The sequence below is a fragment of the Sturnus vulgaris genome, chromosome 1, assembly GCF_052056855.1.
Source record: "Sturnus vulgaris isolate bStuVul1 chromosome 1, bStuVul1.hap1, whole genome shotgun sequence".
Taxonomy (NCBI): Eukaryota; Metazoa; Chordata; class Aves; order Passeriformes; family Sturnidae; genus Sturnus; species Sturnus vulgaris.
Genome location: NC_142243.1, coordinates 132116864 through 132139605, shown reverse-complemented (window position 1 = coordinate 132139605; position 22742 = coordinate 132116864). Strand labels below are relative to the sequence as shown.

The following is a 22742-nucleotide window of genomic DNA, read 5'->3' as shown; positions in this document are numbered from 1 at the left end:
CTATAAAAACAAGCTTTTTCTTTGGGGGCTTTCTGTAAGTTACCAGTATTTTGGCCTTTTTCTGCCCCATCTCCTCACTTTTGTGGCAGATATGGTAAAGAAACATCTTGGTGATACCTTTTTATTGCTCTTGCTCTTTTGAAGACAATAGGAGACTATGCTGGTTTGTCTCATATTGTCTAAAAAAAAATTATCTGTATCCAAAAAACCTCAAAATCATCATAAGCTGTGCTCATTAGTAGAATTGCATATGTGTGTTATTTTGCAACTGTATTTTAACTGGGTTTTCCTTTTGCCTTTAAGAATAACTTACTAAATCAAAAATTTATTTAATTGCAAATAGAAAAACAGCAAAACAAATGTAATCCCATCTCCATCATTTTCTTGGTAAATTTCTAGAGTTATTACTGTAATATTTAGTACCTTTTGATAACAAACAAATCTTTTTTGTGGATGAGTGTGTCAAATTACCTGAGTCAATAGCTCTATAAATGTGCTCCCATCAGTGGAAGAGAGGGTTATGGAAATGCTTCCATAGTTTACTAATAAGTCTACTCCCTAGAGGAGCCTTTCTCAGAAAGTAATTGTAATGGCTAGTATGAACAGTGCTAAATGTAATGCAAAGACTCATAAATACAGCATCTGAAACATCTGCAACTTCAGGAAGAACACTTGTGAGTAGATCAGAAGTAGTGGCTCATATCTCTGGTAAAGCTGTGATGCAAAAAGAGACAGGCCAAGGGGCTTGTGTAGTTAGTAGGTAAAAAAAATGAAACTTGAGTGTTTGTATTTCCCCGAGGAAACTGGAACTCATGACATTCATCAAAACTTTGTAGATAATATGTGGTTACTGCGCTGCAAAGAGAGAGAAAGGACAGCAACACGCACGGACCTCTTTGGGGAAAAAAGGCCAACTTTATTGTACAGACAACCCGTATTTAAAGTGTGTTATGTGCAGCTAGGACAGGACAGTAGTTCATTGGACAATTGGGAAAAACATCCTCGGGACAGTACCTCAGGATGTATCCCATGGGAAAGACACCAGGTGTTAATCTTTACTATGAATTCCACTCTGTTTTTCACCATATTATCACCCTGGGAGATTTCCTCCCTAACTGAAGCTGTAGTCAGCTTGTCAGCCTGGGAATGGACCTGAGAGACAGGAGAAATCCAGGCCTGAAAAGAATTTCCAAGCTGTAATTCCCTAGCTCTCTAAATGTGTGTGTCCACAATGACATTACAATCCAAGAAAACTAGTCATCACCACAACAACAGGTACATAAGATAAAATGAAGATTAAGCATACCATTAGATCCCTATATTAGCGTTTGTTTGTGTATTTGTCAAGATGAATTCTTGGAAACAGCAAAGTCTTCTGGCTTAAAAGATAATTATACAGCGCAGCCTTTGGCATTGGACACATCAGTCAACTCTGCAGTACTGTGGGTACAAATGAACTGGTTGGAGTGAGTCCATTCAATTTTAACATATCCATTTTGGTTATTTGGTTGAAAAAATACTTCTGAGACTCACAAACATAAAACCTGAATTGCTTCAGTGATGTAGCATCCATGTCAGTTGTAAATATTGGTAAGGAGTGCTTTTATGTCTGACATGACAGGGAGAAAATACTTACTTTGGAGTCTATGGAGAGCTAATCCTCATATTTCCTCAAATCTGGTAGTAATCTAGTTAACAAAATGAAAACCCTTAACGTTCAGAGCTATAACAAAACTAAAGCAGTATCTGTGAGCCTTGAGATGCTTTAGGGCTTTTTATTTTAGTTTTGAAGTGGGGAAAAAGGGACTGAAAAATTCCTCCAATATTTTAATTAAAGTACCACAGCATGTAAATACCGAGGAGTTTGCTACAGAGATTTTAAATGTCAGTGATTTAACTTTGTACTTTTTTTGTTGTTTGTTTGTTTGTTTGTTTGTTTTCCAACAAGGTAATCCACCCTTTAAATCCATCTTGTCATCTTCACTAGCAAGGGAAAGGGGGAAAAAAAAGGGGGCCATATATCTACATTATTTGTGCCTTTGTTTGTTTTTCTTTATGATTCAAATATCATCACTGAAGTGATAGCTTCATGTTACAAACATTATGCCACAGTCTTCATAAATAGGTCTTGTTGAAAAATACATCAGAATTTTGGTTAGTTGGTTTGGATGGTTGGAGTTGAAAAGTAATTGAAGAGAATTGTGGTTGTCATTTTGAACCAGTAGACCTTTATTTCCTGCCAAAAATTTTTTTGTGCTTCTTTTAATTTGATATCCCTGTAAATCATGTTGTGCCTGGAAGTTTGCAGTATCTGATCAATATATTTCTGTTGATATTTTTAATTAAAAATTAAATTAAATACTTGATTATTCATTTTAATGCAATGTAATCCAATATACACATTAGCCAGCTACAACAGGTTACAAGCTCCCATTATTCTCCAAGAATGTGCTGAAGGTAAGAGGGTCTGTTCTTTTCAGTCTGAATAATACATGTTTATGAAAGTCTAAAAATGACTCAGACTTTATATATATTCACTTGATTAACTGTGATGGTCTATGAAGTGAATAATGCATCATCCAACTCCTCCATTTCTGCTGAAGTATTTCAGTACTACATACTGCAGCAGGACTGCAACTTTCATCCTAATAGTGAATAATTACCCATATCAGACACTGTATACTGAAATACACACAGTGGGATAAATTAAAGATGAGGGTTCTTCAGCATCATGGGTTATAAACAAGATCTATAACCATACTGAGTGCAGCTGTGGCTCTAGATAAGTGGAGCAGGCACACATCAGAAGGTCTGCAGCAGTGTTGATATTTTGTGTCTGTTGAATTTATCTGAATGGAAATCTTACAAAACAGAGTTTGAAATCTCCAACTGAAGAGTGCTAATACCTGCAGGATTTGCCTCAGGAAACCAGGATTCTCAGAAGTGTATGAATTTGTCAAAAACACATAGGTTAGCCATTTCTTAATACATTTCAAATGTTAACCCTTTCAGACCCGTTTTATTTTTCCTAAAGCTGTTCAATGTCATGCTTTCAAGTGTTAGCCAGAGCATTCCTGCCAACACATGTCTGTTCATTCTGTGATTATAAACCTGTTCCTTTGCCATTTGCAGATAATCAGCATTGCTATGATATGCATGATATTCTCAACATGAGCGAACCGTAATGCTGTGAATACCACAGTAACATTTATAACTTGTAATTCTAGAATGTAAAGCCTCTGTGGTACTGATCACTGATGATATTAAGTATTGCTCTTAATCCACTCACTGCATGAGAGGTTTAGGCTAGATTGTGGCTTACTGAACTGCATGCTGTTAGGTAGGGCTCCAGCTGCAGAAACATTGCATGTGTGTGCTCTCAGTGCTCAGTTCTGACGCGGCTTCTGCTTGAGGATGATTCAGTAATACAGAACCTATGTGGCTTTTCTTATACTTTTACAATGAGAACACAACAACTGTATTTTTAACACAATTTCAAGCGGTGTTGCAATAGCCACAAAAATGTATTAGAGGGCAAAGAAGGACAAAGATGTATTTAAAAATACTGGGAACACTTGCCCCCAACCAGGTTTGCAAGGTAGTCTCATTCAGTATTACTGTGATAGGTTGACTTGGGAAGAAGATCCTTCAGATCTCTGTATTTCATTATGTGGAACTGGCACACTTTTGAACTTGACTCTTACAAACAAGGTAGTGAATATTTTATATTTGTTGCTCTGAGAAATTTTTGTTTGTTTGTTTTCTGTGTCTCACTAATGGCGTTTCATTTATTATAGGATAGAATGAAGCAGAACTTGCATATGAAATATGAAAACCACATAAATACATAAAAAGCCATATATATTTAATTTGTTCAGGACTGCTTATATCTAGCTTTTATTATTTTTGAGCCTTAATATTCAGTATGGCATGTAGGATATTATCACTGCCAGTATATATAAATGCAGTAAATTATAAAAGATCATCAAAACATCAGCTGTTCATCTCCATATCTTAGCACTTTGTGTTATAGACTTGCATGTCACTGTCCAGTGATAAAAAACCCTCAATTCTTTTGTTTTGCCAACTTATCTTCTCTCCTTCCTTCCAAATATGAATTAGGCTTTTTGAGATTATTGAACATTTCTTTTCCTTCTAAGTCTTTCTATTCTGTTTTCTTGGGTTTGAGCCTAATTATCACGTGAGAGTTCATATAATTTATTTAGTCGTAGCCTTTTATTTCAGTTTCACTTTGCAGATCCATATTTATAACTGCTCTTACAACTCTCCACGTCCCTGCACATTGCTCTCTTTCAGCACGTTTTTTTCTTTATTGTTAAAGCCACCAAAATTTTTTGTTCGAATGTGAGAGCTGAAAACAATGCAAATTTCTGTGTTTTCTAAATGTGTATTCTTCTGTCCCACTCCAACAACTTTCTTACTATTTCACAAGTTTATTTCACATTAAAATAGCAAACTCCAATACAATTTTTATATCAAAAGTCTCTTTTGTTTTTATCTTATTTAAGCACTTACAGACAAGTACAGATTATTCTCATATATATGTGCTTTTTATTTTCCTTGTTCGTCTTTTTCCTTTGGTTTGGTAGGAACTGGACTAATTGCCAACACTAATTTACTATACTAAGCTTTCATGCTTTGCCATGAATGTCAAGTAAATTCAGTAGTTTACAAACTGCTGTTCTGCATAATGGTATTGTTGCATTTTCACCATTAACAAACCTTTATTATTATGTCTGACATGTAAAGCCTTTTCCAATATCCTTTTCTGAATAATCGGCCTTGTCACTTCACATTACTCTTAATGTTGTCTGATTTCAATCCGTTTCATTCCAGGCAGCATCTACCTTGACTTCTAGGTGCTGCAGTTAGTTATTTAATATTCTGTGTTGTCCTAATTATGGCTTTTTGCAATTGCTTTTCTATTTAGTATTTTAGAGACTTCACTCAGTTGTGTTAATCTTGGTTTGAGTTTGCTAGATGTCCAAGTTAAGATCTTTTCTGTTTCTGTTTTAATGAACAATTTTTGTGATTTTTAAGCTGAAGGACTCCTTACCTTAACAACACTAATATGTAAGATTTATATCCTCTGGTCATTCCCTGTAGTTTAGCCTTAGCAAGAAGATTGTTTTCACGGGCTCATCACCACTGACTAAACAATAGCCATATTACTAAAATTTTTTTTTGGCATGGAAAATATGGTTTTTATTATCTTCATAAGTGCTTCTTGTCTTTTTTGTGCACCATTCCAAACTATGGGAAAGTCTCTCATAAGCTCTTGATTTAAGTCTTCTTGCAGAGGATCTCATTCCTCATGTAAATAATTTGTGGTTGGAATATGAGCTTGATTGATGTTTATGTTTTGGAAATTTTAACAATTAGCTGGAAATCTGGTCATTTATGTCATTGAATTCCATTTTTGGAAAGTCATGTGTACTAAAAAATCAGTTCCACATCTCTCTGTCCATTTTCTTTCTTTTCTTTTTCTTTTTTTTTTTTTTTTTGTTTGTTTGGGTTTTTTTGTGTGTTGGTTTTTTTTGTTTTTTTTTTTTTTTTTTTTTTGCTTCTCCCAAAACTAAGAGCCACAGACTTAAAACAAGGTTATGCTCCCCTTGCACTAGATGGTACCTTAAGTAGCAGACAGGAAAACAATATAAAGTAAAGACATGAATGCAACAAATCCCTTGTTTTGCCACATTTGGAGCCTGGTTGTGTCTTTTCCTCCAGGTATTCCATGAAGAGCAAATAAAAGTGGTTTAAGTTTTTTACTTGATTTTTCTTGAGCCGTCAAACAATATTTTCTGCTGTTGCCTCTGTCTCCCTAACTGAACTGGCACTGTGCCTGTAAGTCTAAAAGCCTTTAAGGGGTGAAAACTGTACACAAGGCTATTTGTCATCTCCAGAGTCCTGCAAGCCAAGCCAAACTGAGAATTTTCCCACTTTTGGTATCAGGTCTGAAATCCTTTATCAAGTTGATTAAACCAATATAAATAGCTGTTTTGCAAAATCTACACACACACACAGAGTCTTATTATTTTGTGCTTGAGAGGTGTGAAAGTCTGCCGACAAAAATCTATTTTAAATTGTTGTTCCATACTTCAGTGACAAACAGAAGAGCTGGGTAAATCCACTCAGCTGCCTGTCAGATGGCAAGATATACTCCCAGTCACTGTCTGCAGATTCTCATGCTGGAAACTACATATGTGAAACAGTGCACAGGGATAGGGATTCCCTACTCTCTGTTGAAAAAGCCTGTCATCTCTACCTTTGTTAGCTTTGTTTTCATCTTTTAAAAGCATTTAAGTTTATGTGGTCTACTATATGTAAACAGTACTATATGGATACATGTAGTGGTATAAGAAATTACTTGCAAAACCTGATGTTTCAACCTTTTTCTTAAAATTACTGACCTTTGACCTAGTTAGTGAATAAAAGCTCCTAAGATAGAAAAATGAAAATATTTAGTCAAAATTAGTATTCAAAGAATGGCAGATATACTCTTGTTATATATAGACATCAAACAGGTAATTGATTTCTAGCAGAATCTCCAAAAACATTCAAACCTGTCTGTAATGTAGCAAATCAAGTTATTTTATTTAGGCAATTGAATTCTGACACACTGGCAATAGTAATCATGGCAGCGAACTTAGTTGTATGTGTTTGGTTGGGTTTATTTCATTTTGTCCTCTATTACTTTGAATAATAGTTAATAAATTTTTAAATTGTATTTGAAGGGAGCAGTTTCAGTTTTCATCTGCTGAGGATCTGTATGCTAAATTTCAGGCCAAAGTGAATTTTCTTTTGGTATTGTCTGATCTTAGGTCTTTGAAGTCCCTGTGGAAGAGATCTTGCTGATTTCAGAGCTCTTATGCCCAGGCTAAAGGTTAAACCTTTTTTTTTAAAAAAAAGAGGAGAATGGGAAAGAGCTGTCAAAATGTGATTGAAATATGTGGGTGAATTATGAGCTTCAGCTCCAGTGAGGCTGTTTGGCAGCATGTATTTAGGGGCTTAACCTAAAGTTAAAGGTTCTGTTTTTCAAACTCTTGCAGCTACAATTGCCAACATGGGCTCAGATATAGGAAAGCATAGCTGTGAACTTAGAGAAACACCCCTTTGCTTTTCTGTGGACAACTTATTTGATCACTGGAATGGCATCTTGACTTTTATCTGCACTTATCAGTACTCTGTTTTGCACAGAGCAGAAGTGCCAAACTTGCACTGTTGCCCTCTTTCTTTTTTCCTTTTCACAAGTACAATGAGAAAGGACAAAGCATGTCACTCCCTCAGTTTGTCTCACAAAGCCTCCCTTAAAAGTGTGGATACCGTCATACAGAATTGACTCAAAACACTATAAAATAAAAATAAAACGAGCATCTTAACTTGGCTTAAGATGAGACATCCAAGTCATAAGCATTGATCTGGTCTATGTGACATTCATGAGCTATAGCCATGGCATCCGTTTTGTTTTGAGGAGAGAAAAGCTTCACTTGATTTCCTTGTCTGAGCTATAATTAAAGAGAAAAGGTACTTTTCTCTAAGCCTTGTTCTCAAGAAGCCAGCATTGCTTATGATGCTCTTTCTTTTTCCCTCTTCACCCCCTCCTTCTGCAGAATCTCATCGGGAATTCCTTCACAGGCCTGCATCTGGATACGTGCCAGAGGAGATCTGGAAGAAAGCTGGTAAGAACTGTTTAAAAACACCAGCTTAGTCATCTGGCAGCTGTGTGCAGTTGTTAATGCACTGATGTGAGGAATTGGGAGGCGGGGGAAGGGCTTACTAGTAACAAGAAGAAATTTTGTTTAATAATCTTAAACTGGAACTGATCGGGACATTAAATAATTTTATAATAGAAGCATCTGCTGCTATAGTTAGGGGAATATCAGTACTTCCAATATGGACCCCTATTTTCAGGGCATCTAATGGTTTCAGGCTGAAACTTGATATGTTAAAAGTTTGTCTGTTAGCAATTAAAAAAAAAGAGGGTAGTGTGGGTGGTTTTATTTAAGCTTCAGGGTTCTTACCTAGTTAAGGTAAGAATTCCCAAAGGAGGGGAAGAAACCCAAGTACACCTGTTAAAAAAAAGACTTCAACTATGCAAAGTAACCATTCTTAATTTAAAAAAGATTTTGTGCCTGTCAGCCCCCAGTGAAGCCTGTGCTCATAAACCTGCAGAGTGTGCAATGAAGTCAGCAAGTTCACATCTCTGCAGCTGCTCGGGCTGTTTGCAGGGCATTGACAGCATCTGCCTGTGCCTGGAAAGCACCCTGGGCAGACACTGTGGTTGTGCAAAGTTTTCTTAACACTGAAACTCTGCCTGAGCACAGGAGTTCCCTGGCAGGGATCTCACTCTGGTGCTGCAGCTAAACCTTTGCTCTTTTGACACTGACATCAGAGCTTCCTTGTTTTCAGAGGGGCCAGGAGGCAGCTCTTGAACTCCATGGAGATAGTTGAGGAGCTATTTATACACCCAAACACGCCCCCCTGCTTTTGAACACCTGTATAACCATGAAGTCTGCAGCAGCTGTCTGAGCAGAAGTTAATGATTAAATGGCAAATATGCAGCAGTGTTGATGCTTTCTGATCAAATCTCCTTTAAATGCTTGTTTTTTGCAGTGTATTTTAAACTAGATACACAGCATACATCTAAAAATGTCATGCTGTTATCTTGGTGCATCAGACAAGAAGTTTGTGTTTGTGTGTAATGTGGGTTTATCGTATAAAGTCTACATTTGTCAGTATGTTAATGTTTTTAGAGCCATTGCATTTTCTGTGAAAAATAGTAGAACAGTGTACATGTTCTTGGTTTTGTCCAAGGAAAATGTAGCTTTGTAACTCGGTGCTCAAGAATATTTCCATATTCCCATATTTATGTTTACATTTTAAATGAAAAAAAATACAAAAAAAATATGCAATCCCAGGAAATGTCACTAAGAGAAAGCATTATTCTGTTGAATTTAAAAAAACTTAGTCCTCTTGCAAAATCTAGGGTTTGATGTCATTTGGCATCCGGTTATTTATGACTCATGGATTCAATACAATGAAAGAAAAAAGTTTCTTCATAATTAACACAAGTTAGTTGAAGCTTTTGGCTTGAGTTATGAAATTGGATGTGCATTCACACTGCATATATTCACAAATAGTGTAGTGTACAGGACCTGTGACGTCATCTTGTGAACATCTGTGTCATCAGTTCCTTTGAAACAAAGCTTTTCCTTTGGTGCCATTTCCAGTCTCTTATTTTCAGGGTGGTGTGGGTTTAAATCAAGTGATCTTGCTGGTGAATTGGAGAATAAAAGAAGTGTGACTCTGCAGGATGCATATCTGTATCTAAGTCTAGTCAAACATCAGAAAGCATACTGCTTTCATAAATCATGGTTCTTCATGATGAAGGCAGTAAAGGTACAATTCAGCTCTGTGAGAATAGGCCTCTGATGCCATTTGAGATGCTCCATAGTTTCCTGGTTGGGGACCAGCTCCCAGTCAAGAAGACCACAAATCCCTCATAGGTTTTTTCTTTTGGTTCAGTGTGGATCTCTTCATGTGTCAAATGTCTGTAAAGACCAATGTGCAGAGAGCTGAATCTAGTATGAAATTCTATTTGGAATGCTAAATCCATTACACTGAAAGAATATGGCATAAAAACAGCTAATAAGCAAACTCAAAAGCATGTGGAGAAGGGATACACTTTAAGCTTTTGGAGATTGTCAGACTCCAGTTTAGTTCTTGAAATATACCAAGTTAGGCATGTGCTTTTGTGATTGCTGAGCAAAGACATATTATGCAGTATCTCATGAGTTAAAGCCATCGAAGCCCACTTCAGTTTCATACACCAGTAGAAAGCAGTCATCAGTGCCCTGATTCTCCTCACTGAATTACGGATATGGGGATGAAGAGTCCAAGACAAGTTCTTGATGTTCCTCAGTAGTCAAGAGGGAGGGAGGGAGGCCGGTAATGAGGATCACTCAGATCACAGGTTGGATGACTTGCTCTCTGGGAGTACATACTTCCCTTTATTACATACAGAGAGGGTCGCAGGCCCATTGTGGGCTGCTGCAATAGTTTCTTCTATGTCATGTAGTACCTGTCTTCCAGCTGTCCCTGTCACTTAGCCAGGCCCAATATCCATGGCAGTCCAGCTGAAAGCTCTGGAGTTACAGAAGAGGAATGAAATGACCATTAAAAAGACAATTAAGGGTCCTGCATATTGTTCAGAGTAGTCCTGAGACAGATGATGCATTTTGGAATATGATTCTAAGATAACTCTTTCTCATCAACTTCCAATGGCCACCCTTGCCAGGGTCAGTCTGAGAGTGAGATGATCTAAAATGTTGTGGTGGCACAGGACCGCACATCTGCCCACCTTTCTTTTCTCATCATGTGGACAAATGTGCCGATGATGTGAGGAAGGTGACAAGGAGCTGGCTGATGAATCATCATTTTGGGTGAAAGATAAGTACCTCTCTTAAGTCTTCTCCAAGTACTTCAGACCATGCTGGGTAATACCTATTCCACTCAAGCTGTTTGCTTCCTGGATCTTCTCTCATGTATTAATGCTGCTCAAAGTGAAGGAAGATTTCAGTTGCGTTCCTAAAATGACAGTGAATTTGTGCCAAGAATACTTAGCATTGCTGGGAAGGCAGAGGATGCAGGTACATGCATCTTAGATACTTGTCTTTAAAAACGTCCAGATTTCTGCTTTCTCATACTCAAATCTAATCACTCTTCCTTTCTCTGGGAGCACAGGGAAAGGAAGGGTGCTGGTATCATTTTTGGTCTTCATAGCTCAGCATTGTCAAGACAAATAAAAATCTCCTTCGCCATCACCCATATCACAAACATATCTTAAACTATGAAGCTTGCATTCTATTTCTATAAAACATCAGTAGTATTTAGTTTGAGAAGCTATGAAGAGGATCAATTATACAAAATTTTGTCTGGTTATTTAGGTGTTCATGAGTTTGTTATATACTGAAATAATGATGGTGCATTATGACCCAACATATTTTAACTTACTTATTTTCACGCTTAGGATAGCACAACACAAATTCTGTCACCAAAGTTAATGGAAATATTAAAATCCAGTCTTAAGTTTAAGCCAGCCAAAAAGTATTAGTCAGGCATATGGCTTCATAAGAACTTTCAGGTATCTCATGCTCTTAGAAGCATTGCAAACAACTTATGCAATGTAGAAGATATAATTTTCAATTTCTATATTTGGACTGAAAAAAAAGTACATTATCTGGGATGAAAAACTACAGTTAAAAGTCCATGTAAAAATGTTGGAGCATTTTGCTTCTGTTTAATATAAAAAACTGGCATTTCTAACCACTGCAAACACCTAACTGTAAAACTAAATTTATATAATACAACAAAGTGCATCATGTCATACAAAGATCATTTCTATTAGTAGCAAATATCAGCAAGAATACAGATTTTCATAAAGAAATCTACTTTGTCAGTAACTGCAGTTCACAGACATGCAACGCCTGTGTTTAAGTTGACTCATTTTTCTGAAAATGGTAATAAAATTGCATCTGTATGTTTGCCTGTGTATAGTTCTTTTCTCGTGATCAGTGAATGGTTACAGTTGGTAATAAATATTCAAGCACCTTGCAAATGTCCTACCAATTCCCTTTGCTGATCTGTGTGTGCCTGTGGGACTAGAATAGGAATGCATAATTTAAATATAAATTGCCTTATTTGCATATACAATTAGAGTAGCTGTGGCTTTGATCGTAAGCAAAAATTATTGTCCTGTATTGCCACTTAGATTGAATTTTAATTCACCTTGAATATTCAAAGTAAATTAAGCCTTGGCTGTATGGTTGAAGGGTATGATTTTTTCCTCTCCTGAGGCTTTCCCCTAAACAACATTTATGGTAGGGTAATATAAGGGCATATTTTCAGCCTCATAAAAATAAGGCATAAGTTTTATCTCTAAATCCCTCCCCACCCCCTTGAAAACTTTAGTTGAAACATCTCTTGCAGATATGCACACGTATAACATGCACACATACTCCTCAAGAGAGCTCTTCTTTGATTTTAATTCAGTTTTAGTCACTACGTGGCTTAAAGTTAAGTCTTTATTGTAATTTGCTTAATAACTGACAATGGAGACTTCATGTAGACCTTATTTTTTAAGTAACACATGTAGAGCTATTAGATGTAACTCAGGAGAGTGACTGAGTATCTTTACATCAGAGTTGTGTCTTCATGTTCGTGCACACAAGTACATGGGCTAAATACGTGGACTAAAACTCAAACACATAACACCGTTCTAGTACTTAGATTTTAATCTACAGTAAAACATTTTTAATAGAAATCTGTGGCTTTAATTAAACAGAACATTTAATTAAGGTGGGTTTTAAGTGCATGAAACAATTAAGTGCAAACACTTGAATGAAACATGTCATAATTAGTTTTAATAGAGTGTTAATTGGTACTAGGTTTGCCAAGTTAATAATTACCGCTTATTAAATTTTCAATTAATCATTGTCATTTTGCTTTGAATAAAGATGAAAATTAGATAAACTAATTCAGGGGGAGGATGGTTTCCTTGTTAATTAGAGCAGTTAATTAAAAAAAAAAAAGAAATTACTTGTTTTAATTGTCAATTAAAAGACTGTTCATTAGTAAAATCTTTGCACTCTTCCTTCATCAAAAGCCAAATAACTAATTTGAGACAATCCATGTTTTCTGGAATAAAAGATACGACACTAGTGTATACCAAAGAAAGGACTCATACTACCATAGTTGTTTTACAGGAAGCATAAAAGTTTGAGTTTAATGAACTGGGGTGCTCCTGCTCAGTGTTAATTGTGCTCCAAAGTCTTGCTGGGCAGGGTGTGATGAAGAGCTCAGAAGAGCTAGAAAGTCAAGTCTTCAAGCATAAACATGGACTTGGAAGGACAAATCAAGAGGTCAAATGAATGTTCATAAGCAAATTTTAATTCTTTATCATAAAACAATGTGTCCAAAAAAAGATATTAGACCAGTGATTTAAAATTTTGAAGCAAACTCTTGAGGTTTTTTTAACTTCATATGCTTATTTGTTTACATATGTGAAAATATTTGTTAAAGACCATAAATCCTTTCTTAACTTCCCTAAGCTTAAAAATACCCTTTTTAAAAAGTCTGTAATGTGTCTTAAATAAGAATTATTGTCAAGTACATACATATATCTGCTGTGCAGCAAAACTAATTTTTCAGCGTTCAAAAAGATTGCAAATAAAATGGACCAGAGATCTGAAATGATCATACCTAAAGATGTACTGACTGAGAATCAAAATAGCAGGAATCATAACTAGTGGTAGAGACTTTGATGATGGAGAAGAAGCACCTCAGTGCTTCTTGAGGATTCCTGAGGAGCCAGGTTCCTCTGCGTCCTACTGGGAAGGAAGGCTGTCGTTATAACTGGGAGTGATTTCCATGTACTATCAAGAGTAGCGAAGCGCGAGTCCCAGGGAGCCGTGTCGGGTGGGCTGTGCTGATGCCATTTCCCCCTGCTTTGCAGAGGAAGCTGTCAATGAAGTGAAGCGGCAGGCCATGGCCGAGCTGCAGAAGGCCGTGTCGGAGGCCGAGCGGAAGGCTCACGACATGATCACTTCCGAGAGGGCCAAGATGGAGCGCACTGTTGCCGAAGCCAAGCGCCAGGCGGCGGAGGATGCCCTGGCTGTCATCAATCAGCAGGAGGATTCAAGTGAGGTAAGGGCCTTGCTGGGCCAGTGTCACCTGTGTCACCTGTGGCTGCGAAGCGTAGGTGTGTCTGAGCTGGCTATAGGCTGTGTGACACAGGGCGTCAGAGCCCACTAGTAACTCTTTGCACAGCTGCTTTGGGATGTGTGATTTCAGGCATACACCGAGTTCCAAATTCTCTTGGCTATGTTGTAATCCGAGCCCAAAATAGCTAGTGAACTTGAGCTTTTTTCTCGCCTTTTAACTGCTGCTCAGGGTTACATTTTACGTTCTAATTTGACTTTTCAGTAGCTTCATTTAAAAGATCTTCAAACTACCATACTGAATAGATGAAAAGATGCTCAGTGAAAAACATTTGACACTGAAATTTAATTTAAACAAAGAAATTATTCATGAAAGAGATTGTAGAGCAAGGTGGCTAAAAACTTGTCTGGGGAAAGTGTTGGATGTAGAAGCAATTAGCAAAAGATGTTGGTTCCTGTAGGAAAAAGTGTGAATGTAAATTTGCAAGTGTTTCCTTATTTTGAGTGTATCACTTTGGCTGCAGGGAATATTTCAGAGTTGAGTAGTGGGCAAAGAGCATTTGGTAGGAGAAAAAATAGACTGAGAGATCAAAGAGTAAAACAAGAATAAATATGTTAAGCCTTGATGTACTTTCAGACCTGAGCATGGAAACCTTGAATTGTTATGATACAGGACATCTGACACCATGACTGTGTGGAAGCTGGGAGTGAAAGAACAGTGTGTGTTTGACCAGTGCTGCATCAGCCTAGATAGCAATTAAATTTTATGCTTGTTTTAAAAAAAAAAAGTCCTAAGTTAAAACTGCCCTCTAAAACAGACATGACAAGAAAATTAATTTTGTAAGGTAGAAGTTATTTGTGTGTATAATCTGCATTTCTTAAGACCACTGAAATGAAAGAGCATTACCTTAATGAAGTATTTATTGTTTGTATACTAACATCTTGCCTGTAGTAAACCCACTTTTAAAAATAACTTCTAAACAGCAGGGAGTTGGGTAAAAGAATAGGTGACAGTCCCTGTTACATGGAGACATACATTTGTATGTGCTCATGTCTAAACACTTTGCATGGACTGGATAGGCAGTGTTGTAGAAGAGTTACTTAATTTGAGAGATGCAGATGAGCTACCTGCAGCATGCTGAGAACACTGGCAGAAATCACTAGCACATAAGTCAGTGGCATGCTGCAGTATGCATCTGTAATTTGAGGGAGCGTAAGTTTTTAATTCATACCAGGCTTCTCTGGAGATGAAAGACGATTGTGGGATCACTGAGTGCCCAGAGTTTCTCCTTAATATGTAGCAGATGAATAACAAGGAGACAAAAGGAATTGATTTTCAGCATCTGAAAGTTTCTCAGGAAGAAAGGGACTAGGGGAAGTATATGTACCCTCTAAGTACTAACTGTTCCATTGTAGATTAAATGAGACATAAATTCAATTTATTGGCCTTTTATATCTAAGATACTCAGGGACATTTTCCTGCACTGTTGGTAGAAAGGGCATTTTTCTGACAGAGCATCATTAAAGAGCTGTCATTTTGTGTGTGTATACATACAAGAGACTCCTATTGTTAAAACCAAAATTCCAAAGGTAAATACCTCTGGAGGAAACAGCAAATTAAATCTATTTAGTGAACTGATAACAGCATGAGCAGGACAGAGGAAGTACTTACATGCCAGTACTTATAGCCCATTTTTCCACAAGCAAATGTGTATCCAAAGGAATGTGTGGAGAGTTTGTGTGCTGTGATTAACATCTGAGCAGTTAAAGCTCTAGAAAAAAGCCATGTAACAACATCTTTACTTCTTCAGCAGCAGAACTGATTATAAGGTTTTTCACTTCTTGGGAACAGGACTTTAGGCAAACAATTCTATTAATTGCATTCTAATGAAATGTGGCTGATAAGGTTATAGATGTTCTCAGGGCTGTGTGTCCTCAGAGAGGTTACAAGCCTCCTGGACCTAGAAATGAGGTCTAGTGTCGTGATCCTGCAACTTTCACCCCTGTGGTCAGCAGGGTGGCTGTTCTGAGGCACAAGTTTTAGTAAGCCATCAGAGAGAAATCAAGTTTGACAGTTTGTGTTTACAGATGATTGATTAACTGTGAAGGGAGATGATGGCAATACTTGTTTGAGTTAGATGCATCTATTTATAAGTAGTTTCTTTTCGGCTTCTAATTATGACAAACTCCAAACACTTAGGGTAATGCTTCTCACAGTTACCTGGTAACTCAGGCTGGTTTGGTTTCCTTCTTGGCTGACTTCGTAAGAATGGACTGGAATTTCCCTTCATGTTTAGGGACAGGAGATCAGTTTGCCAGTGTTTGAAAAGTGTTTCTTCAGAGATGAGACTGTGTTTTTCAGGTTTGAGGAATAAAACTCCACATTTGTTTTGGTGTTAATTTTCTCTTGGATCTCTCTATGGACATTGCTCCTCATTTGTCTAGGTTGTAAGTCTACATAAACTTGTCTCCGTTTACAGCTTTCAGGCAAACACTTACAGCAACACAGATTCCTGTGCACTTAAGGCACCAGAGTAAAATTTCTAGAGCTAGAATATTTCCAGTTTCAAATCTGAGACTATTACAGTGCAGCCCCTGAAGTCTTGCAGGTCCAGGGGGAATTCCTCCTCATTCCTTATCCTTGCTGGGACATTGCACCAAGGCATGCAAGAAAGCTCACTACAGGCTGCTATACAACCTCCATGCAGTTCCTGACAGACAGTATTTCTCTCATGGGTGTCATTATTTCTTTTGGCTGTTGAAACTATGAATGGAGATGAGAATTTGATGCCAGATTTGTAATGTATCAGATAAAATTTTCAACTGATATGGCCACTCCCTGTCTATTGGCAAGGTTTCTCCCTTCATTTATTATTCAGTAAAATGCAGCCTGGACATAGCTGAGGCTTCCTGAAGCTGTTCTGGTGTGACAATTTTGTGGTATGGTTTTTATTGCAGCCTCCTCCAGTTCTCAAAGTGATAACTAGTATCAAGGCTCAGGATTTTTGTGATTATTATAATGCAGCCTCCTAATCCAAGACCTTTCAGAGATCTCACAAAGAAAAGCAGATCAGATTTTTTATATTTATTTTGGTGTTGCTGATTTCTGTGTTGAGTTGGTTTTTTTCTTCTGGTTTTGTTTGATTTTTTTTTTGGTATTCTGTTCTGCTTTAACCCAGAAAAAGTAGGATCCCCGAGTGCAAGATTGTCTTCAAGAAAAAAAAGTGAAACTTGGCTTATTAAGATGACCAGATAAAAATTCCAAAATTAAGGGAGCACAAGACAGTAAGGAAGACTAATAGGGGAGGTGCAACATTCAGAAGCATCTTGACCTTTAAGAAGTGGTTTGCAAGGTTTTGAGAATGACCACATTACATAGCATAGGTAGAATTTCTGACTCTGACTTGATCCTTTGTTGAACTATTGTTCTTTACTTATCTTAGAGTTGTTCAGCATGGTTTAACTAGCACTCCCACTGCTTCAGTGTCTGAGTATTTACTTTCTAAGGGTTTTCATTGTTTCTTCACATAAGGCATTGCAACTGACCAGCTAATGTTCACGCTTCTCTGTTACTGACATTGGTTGAGAACCAGCTAACTGAGCAGGTTGCTGCTGTAAAAGCAAAAGGACCAGGAGAAGGCCTACCTGTCAGCATGGCTGTTCTGAGCAACAAATTATTTCTTTACCAGTTTCTTACAGTTGCTTGACAAAAGATGACCCATTCATCAGTAGTTGGCTTGGCTAAGTACAGAAACATGTGTGAGCAGCCTACTCTGTAATGACTGCTGTGCTCGCTTTGGCTGCAATGTGCTGCTTTGCAAATCAATTTTAATAGCAAGGGGGAACAGTTTAGCAAAGAGACTGACTGCCCAGATTATAAGGGGGAGTGGGATCATCAAAACATCTGTCTTTCTGGTTTGGTATAAAGTGCCACTGAAAAATCTGACACTCAGTATTCTCCCTCAGTTTTGAGTAGACTGGGGGCTGGTGACAGGGAAGGAACACAAATGTTTCAGTTCTCTCTACTTAAAGCAGATGCTGACATCTGCTCAGATAAAACAAGTGTGTAACTGGTCCAACTCTGCTTTTAGGAGATGTGTTATGTTAGGGCTTGTTTATATTGCAGCAGTTCATGTTGTATGTGCATATCACACCTGACATTTTGAAGACAGCTGGGTTCAATCTTTGCTGACCGATCCATTGAGACCAGGACCGTGTTAGTAAACCTGACTCTGAGCATCAGATGGTGTGATTCAGGCAAGCCTAGTTTTCATGCTGGTATTAAATTTAATACTTATGTCAGCTAATGTTTAATTTTTTTGGCAGAGTATCTCTTGGAAAGTAGCACATCATCCCCTGCAGTGGTAGGTAGTAAGTACAGAGGCACCAGAGCCATGTGTTCTGCACAGGATCAGTCCAGATGTGATGTGAGCATTGGCACTGCCCCAGATGCTAAGCCTGGCTCGCCAGCTTGCATGGCTCTTCTGTGGGCTGCTCTGCACTTCTGTTTGCAGGATTTAGCTACTCTCACTGACTTGTATGAAAGTTCATGTATTTCACTCAATAAACAGCAGCTTGGACAAGCCTGTAATGTTCAGTGATAGGTGTAACTTTACTAGAAACATTTAGAAGTTTGAATGTCATTTTGACACAGTGTGGGAGTTTCCAAAGTACCAATTTATTTCCCTTTCTAATCAGTCATGGATAAAATTCTCATAAACAAGTTTGCTGGATTGCTGGGTTTTTACACTGATATTCCGCAGCTCGTGTAGTTCTCATTTATGCCCCTGTAGTTTCAGTGATTTCTAGATGTTCCTTTTCTTGTGGTTAGCAGTGGTAGTTTTGAATGTCATGGGCATTGCAGAACTGGGAAAAATCTGAGTTCCTGCTACCAGCCATGCTTCCTTCCATGGTAAACTGGGGAAATCCAGATAGATGACAGAACAAGGGTTTGTTCGTTTTTTAATTTAAGAAAGCTCTATACGAAGTCTCAGTTGGAGTGTCAGAGGAAAGCAAATACTCAGTTCTGGTTGAATATTTCAGAGATGAAAGCAACAGGATGGGCAAAATTACTGACATGTATATATTTTGGTATTGGAGACCACAGAAATTGAGAGCTTTTGTTTTTAAGCATTTTCATGAGGGCAAACAGGAATGTTTGAAGATGGAAGCTTAAGTGCATGAGAACTGAGAGTTTGACCTAAGATAAGGCTCTGACCTGAGACTGATGTTCCTTGTCAGTTGAAAGAGGAGGATGAAATATGATCAGTGGCATAAATTCGGAGTGAGATTCCCATCTGGTGTAATTTAGCTCAATTTCATTGAATTAATCGATTTCCAAGGTAGTGAACTTAAATTGAATTAAATAGTCTGAGAATCTAGCTTTTTGTATAACCTCACTGTTTCACACGCAAATCAACACAGAGTTAAACTGCAATCCAGTCCTTCTCGTAGTTTTAGCTACATCTGGAACTCTATAGACATAAGCTGGAAGTGCAGTGTAGTGTCACTACCTAAACAGAATATATAGACCATCAGAGGCTTTGAGAAATTGGCTTCTCCCTTTCCCAATCCATGATCAACTCTAGATGTACCATTCCCCCTGCTTTTCCTATGCTTTAGTGATGGGGATTGTCCAACACCTCCAAGCAATTTGCTCCTATTTTTAACAGAATTTTGATCCCATTACTTCTGCTTATCCATTTAGAGATGGGTGTAGACATTCACTGCAGTGATGTTTGGGTGCTACTGCCCCTTTTAGGCTACCATCTCATATTTAAGAGTCTGAGTTCATTCAGTCTCTTCTCACAGCTTGTGTTTGTCTGACTTCTGATTTATCTGGCTGCCTTTCTTCAGGTTCTTTCAAGGTCTTGTTTGTCTTGCTTGATTTTCTGTATTTGAAGTGCATCATCTAACCTTGATAGGGCTCCCAGCTGGATCTTGCCAGCAATAGGAGATAGTGATAAATCAAGTGTAAGGCAGTCCATAGTTGTGGTCATATGCCCTTGTATGAAGATTGCCATCTCATCACCAGCATGACACTGTGGCCATTTGTTGTCCAAGGTGCTCTGTACACACCTCAGTGAAGGTGCTCCATTTTGCTGGTGCCTGCTAGAGCATCCCAGGAAGGAAGATACCCTATGTTCAATCCCATGGTGAGATCAAGCTTTGTCTGTGATAGCTGTATCTGCTGGAAATACATGAGCAACAGGGGCATATGAAACACAGCCCAGGCTATTAGCTGGCGTCTCAAGCCTGGCTTTTCTTTGGTAGAATTTGGGGCTATCAGCCAGCACTGTGAACAGAAAGCATTTGTTTCCAAAGCTTGTGGTGCCCGAGCCTGATCTTTGCTGCTCTTTTTTTGCACATGGGAAGGAGCAATGAATGGTCACAATGGTTAGGACTGTGTGGGACAGGGAGTTCTGCACGTCAAATCCAGCTGCTGTCTCAGTACAAGGTCCCTGTGATGTGTGTGCTTGTTTATGTTAATTTGCACTGTAGTAATTTTTAATGCAATTAGTTGCTGCATAAATGTGAACTGTAAAGTTTATTTTGAACTTCTTGTATTTTATGTGGTTTTATTCCCACAATTACACTAAAGCTGTAATGACCTGTTAAATTAGAAATAATATGTCCAATGAACAAAATCACATACCAAACAATGTAGGACACATTAAGTAGTCATGTAAGGAGCCAGCTTAGTACTTCACCACTTCATTAAAATCTTGCACCTATGTATCACTTTTCATGTTCTGTACAGTCTGATAGTTAACTGATGTCTATTTTAATAAGTTGAACCAATACTGTTAGAATTAAACTACTGTTTCCTGACATCAGTACAGATTATGTGGTAAGATGCTGAAATATCTGTGGTGACTCTGGTCACATCTGGAGTCAGATCTCTATGTGCTCCTCAAAAAGGGAAGCAAAGTGAAGATTCTTCAGATGCTGGCTTATATTTGCTAAGCAGATACTTGAATAATTTTAACACATTCATAGTAATTCCCACACAATTAAAGCATGAACTACAGTGGTGCAAACATCTGCACAGGGGAGGAATTCCTGCACCTGGGCAGTTGCTGGCTGGCTTCAGCATATTTGTACACATGCATTTGTTTTCAGATGAGGGAATAAAGGGAAATATGGACCAAACCCAAGACTAGCCATTTAGCTGGAAGCAAATAGCTAGGAGGTCAGCAGGCATGGCAATAAGTGGAAACTGTGCAAGTACAACTGGACCAGAATTACACCATGTGTACTGATCACAATACAAGCAAGCATGAAGCTGAAAATGAAATTTTCCTTAGTATGAAAGAAATAAAGAAATATTGCATTATAGAAATAGAATATGTACTAAAGAATATAAAATAAATAAAATTTAGATACATATAAAATAAAATAAATAAATAAGGAAATATTATTATAGCAAAAGAAGGAGAATCCAGGTACATCACATTTAGTTATCTTTCTGGTTAGGATGAAATGCTAATACAAAATGCTAATGCAAAACTGTCAGGTCATTTTGGTGTATGCATAAATATGTCTATGTGTGTACATGTTCATGTACAGTGGTCTAAATTATTTACAGTTATTTTTCATTGTGGAGATAAAAGGTTGTTTAAAGAAAAGTGTTTGCAAATAGGAGATATTAATTTCCAAAGGTGGATTTACCTTTCCAGCACTGGACAGAGTGAGAGCAAATGAACCTGAAACAATGACTACTGAATCAAAACCAGGTGATGCCTGGTTCAGACAAGGAGTCTGAATTCCTGACATTTAACTACCAGAAACATCTGTTTCTGTGTGTTGGTAATTCCACCATTTTTTTTAAGTGTTTTTAAAGATGGGAACAATTTTATGAATTAAAAAAAAAAAAGTCCACAACACATGTATCTGTAATTACCTGGTTTAGTCTATGTGTTTAATCAGTATGAATTGAGAATGCCATGTACCTTTGATTTCAATCTCAAAGAACAATTGGGCACAGGACAGTCACTTACTCCATTTGCCAGCATTTGCCTATGCAAAAAAAAGCAACCAACCCTCCAAAACAACTAAAACCAGCAAAAAGAGGGAATATGGAACTAACACAGGAATATTTTATAAAGTCACTTGATGCTGATTAAAGGCCTAATTTCCTTAAAATACTATTTTGGATTTAGGTCTTTGTTTTATTCTGGAATTGGGATATTATTTTTAAAGTCGTTGAGGAATATCACTTAAGGATTGGCTGTGTTCCAGCATCCAGCTGGCAGAGCTATAGAATGTGTTAAAATGAATAGCACACATATTCTGCTTTGGCTTCCTCATCCTGCCAAAGATTTAGACTCTAGCTTAACTGTTCACTGCCAGAAGTGCCACTGAGTCAAATGGTATTACTCAGATGATTAAAAATTAGGTTTTCCTAGGGTAGCAAGTTCGCCTAGGTCAGCAAGTTTTACCTGTGTGTTAAGTAATTTTTTCCCTTTTTTGTCTTGCGTTAGTCCCTCTCCACTTCTGGAGAAGCACTTTTTTGTGTGTGCATGTTTCATTATTCGTTTTAATAAATTTGTAAGAGGAGCTAGCAGAAGTTTTACTGAAACTTTCTATTAGTCAGCATGCTGCTGGTTGCTGGATGTGGGGCATACTTGGAGTTTGCACCATTAGTACTAGCAAAGAGCTACTTCTGTTCTTGCCCAGCTTCTGAGACAGAGTCCTCCAGGTGATTTGAGCTCCTGTGGAACAGGTTCAGGTACCCAAGGTAGCACCTACTGATTGCTCAGTTGTCCTTAGGCAGAGGGTTGACCAGCAGTTCCCTGCTGGCTGGTTTTGCTGTAAAATTTAGGACACTAGCTAATTTCTCCCATCTCCCTCCTATTTTGCTTCTAGAGTTGCTGGAACTGTGGCCGGAAAGCTAGTGAAACCTGCAGTGGTTGCAACACAGCACGATACTGTGGCTCATTTTGCCAGCACAAGGACTGGGAGAAGCACCATCACATCTGTGGACAGACCCTCCAAGCCCAG

General features: G+C 37.9%; 1 protein-coding gene across 6 annotated transcripts in view; it reads left to right on the top strand.

Annotated features, from left to right (window-relative positions):
* RUNX1T1 (RUNX1 partner transcriptional co-repressor 1) overlaps positions 1-22742 on the top strand; it is a 111538-nt gene that overhangs the window by 88209 nt on the left and 587 nt on the right. For all 6 annotated transcript variants that reach the window (XM_014890738.2, XM_014890735.2, XM_014890734.2 and 3 more), the window contains 3 exons: positions 7632-7700; positions 13535-13725; positions 22608-22742. The exon at positions 22608-22742 is cut by the window's right edge and continues 587 nt beyond it. In XM_014890738.2, the coding sequence (XP_014746224.1) occupies positions 7632-7700; positions 13535-13725; positions 22608-22742 (395 nt within the window). The remainder of the gene's footprint in view (positions 1-7631; positions 7701-13534; positions 13726-22607) is intronic.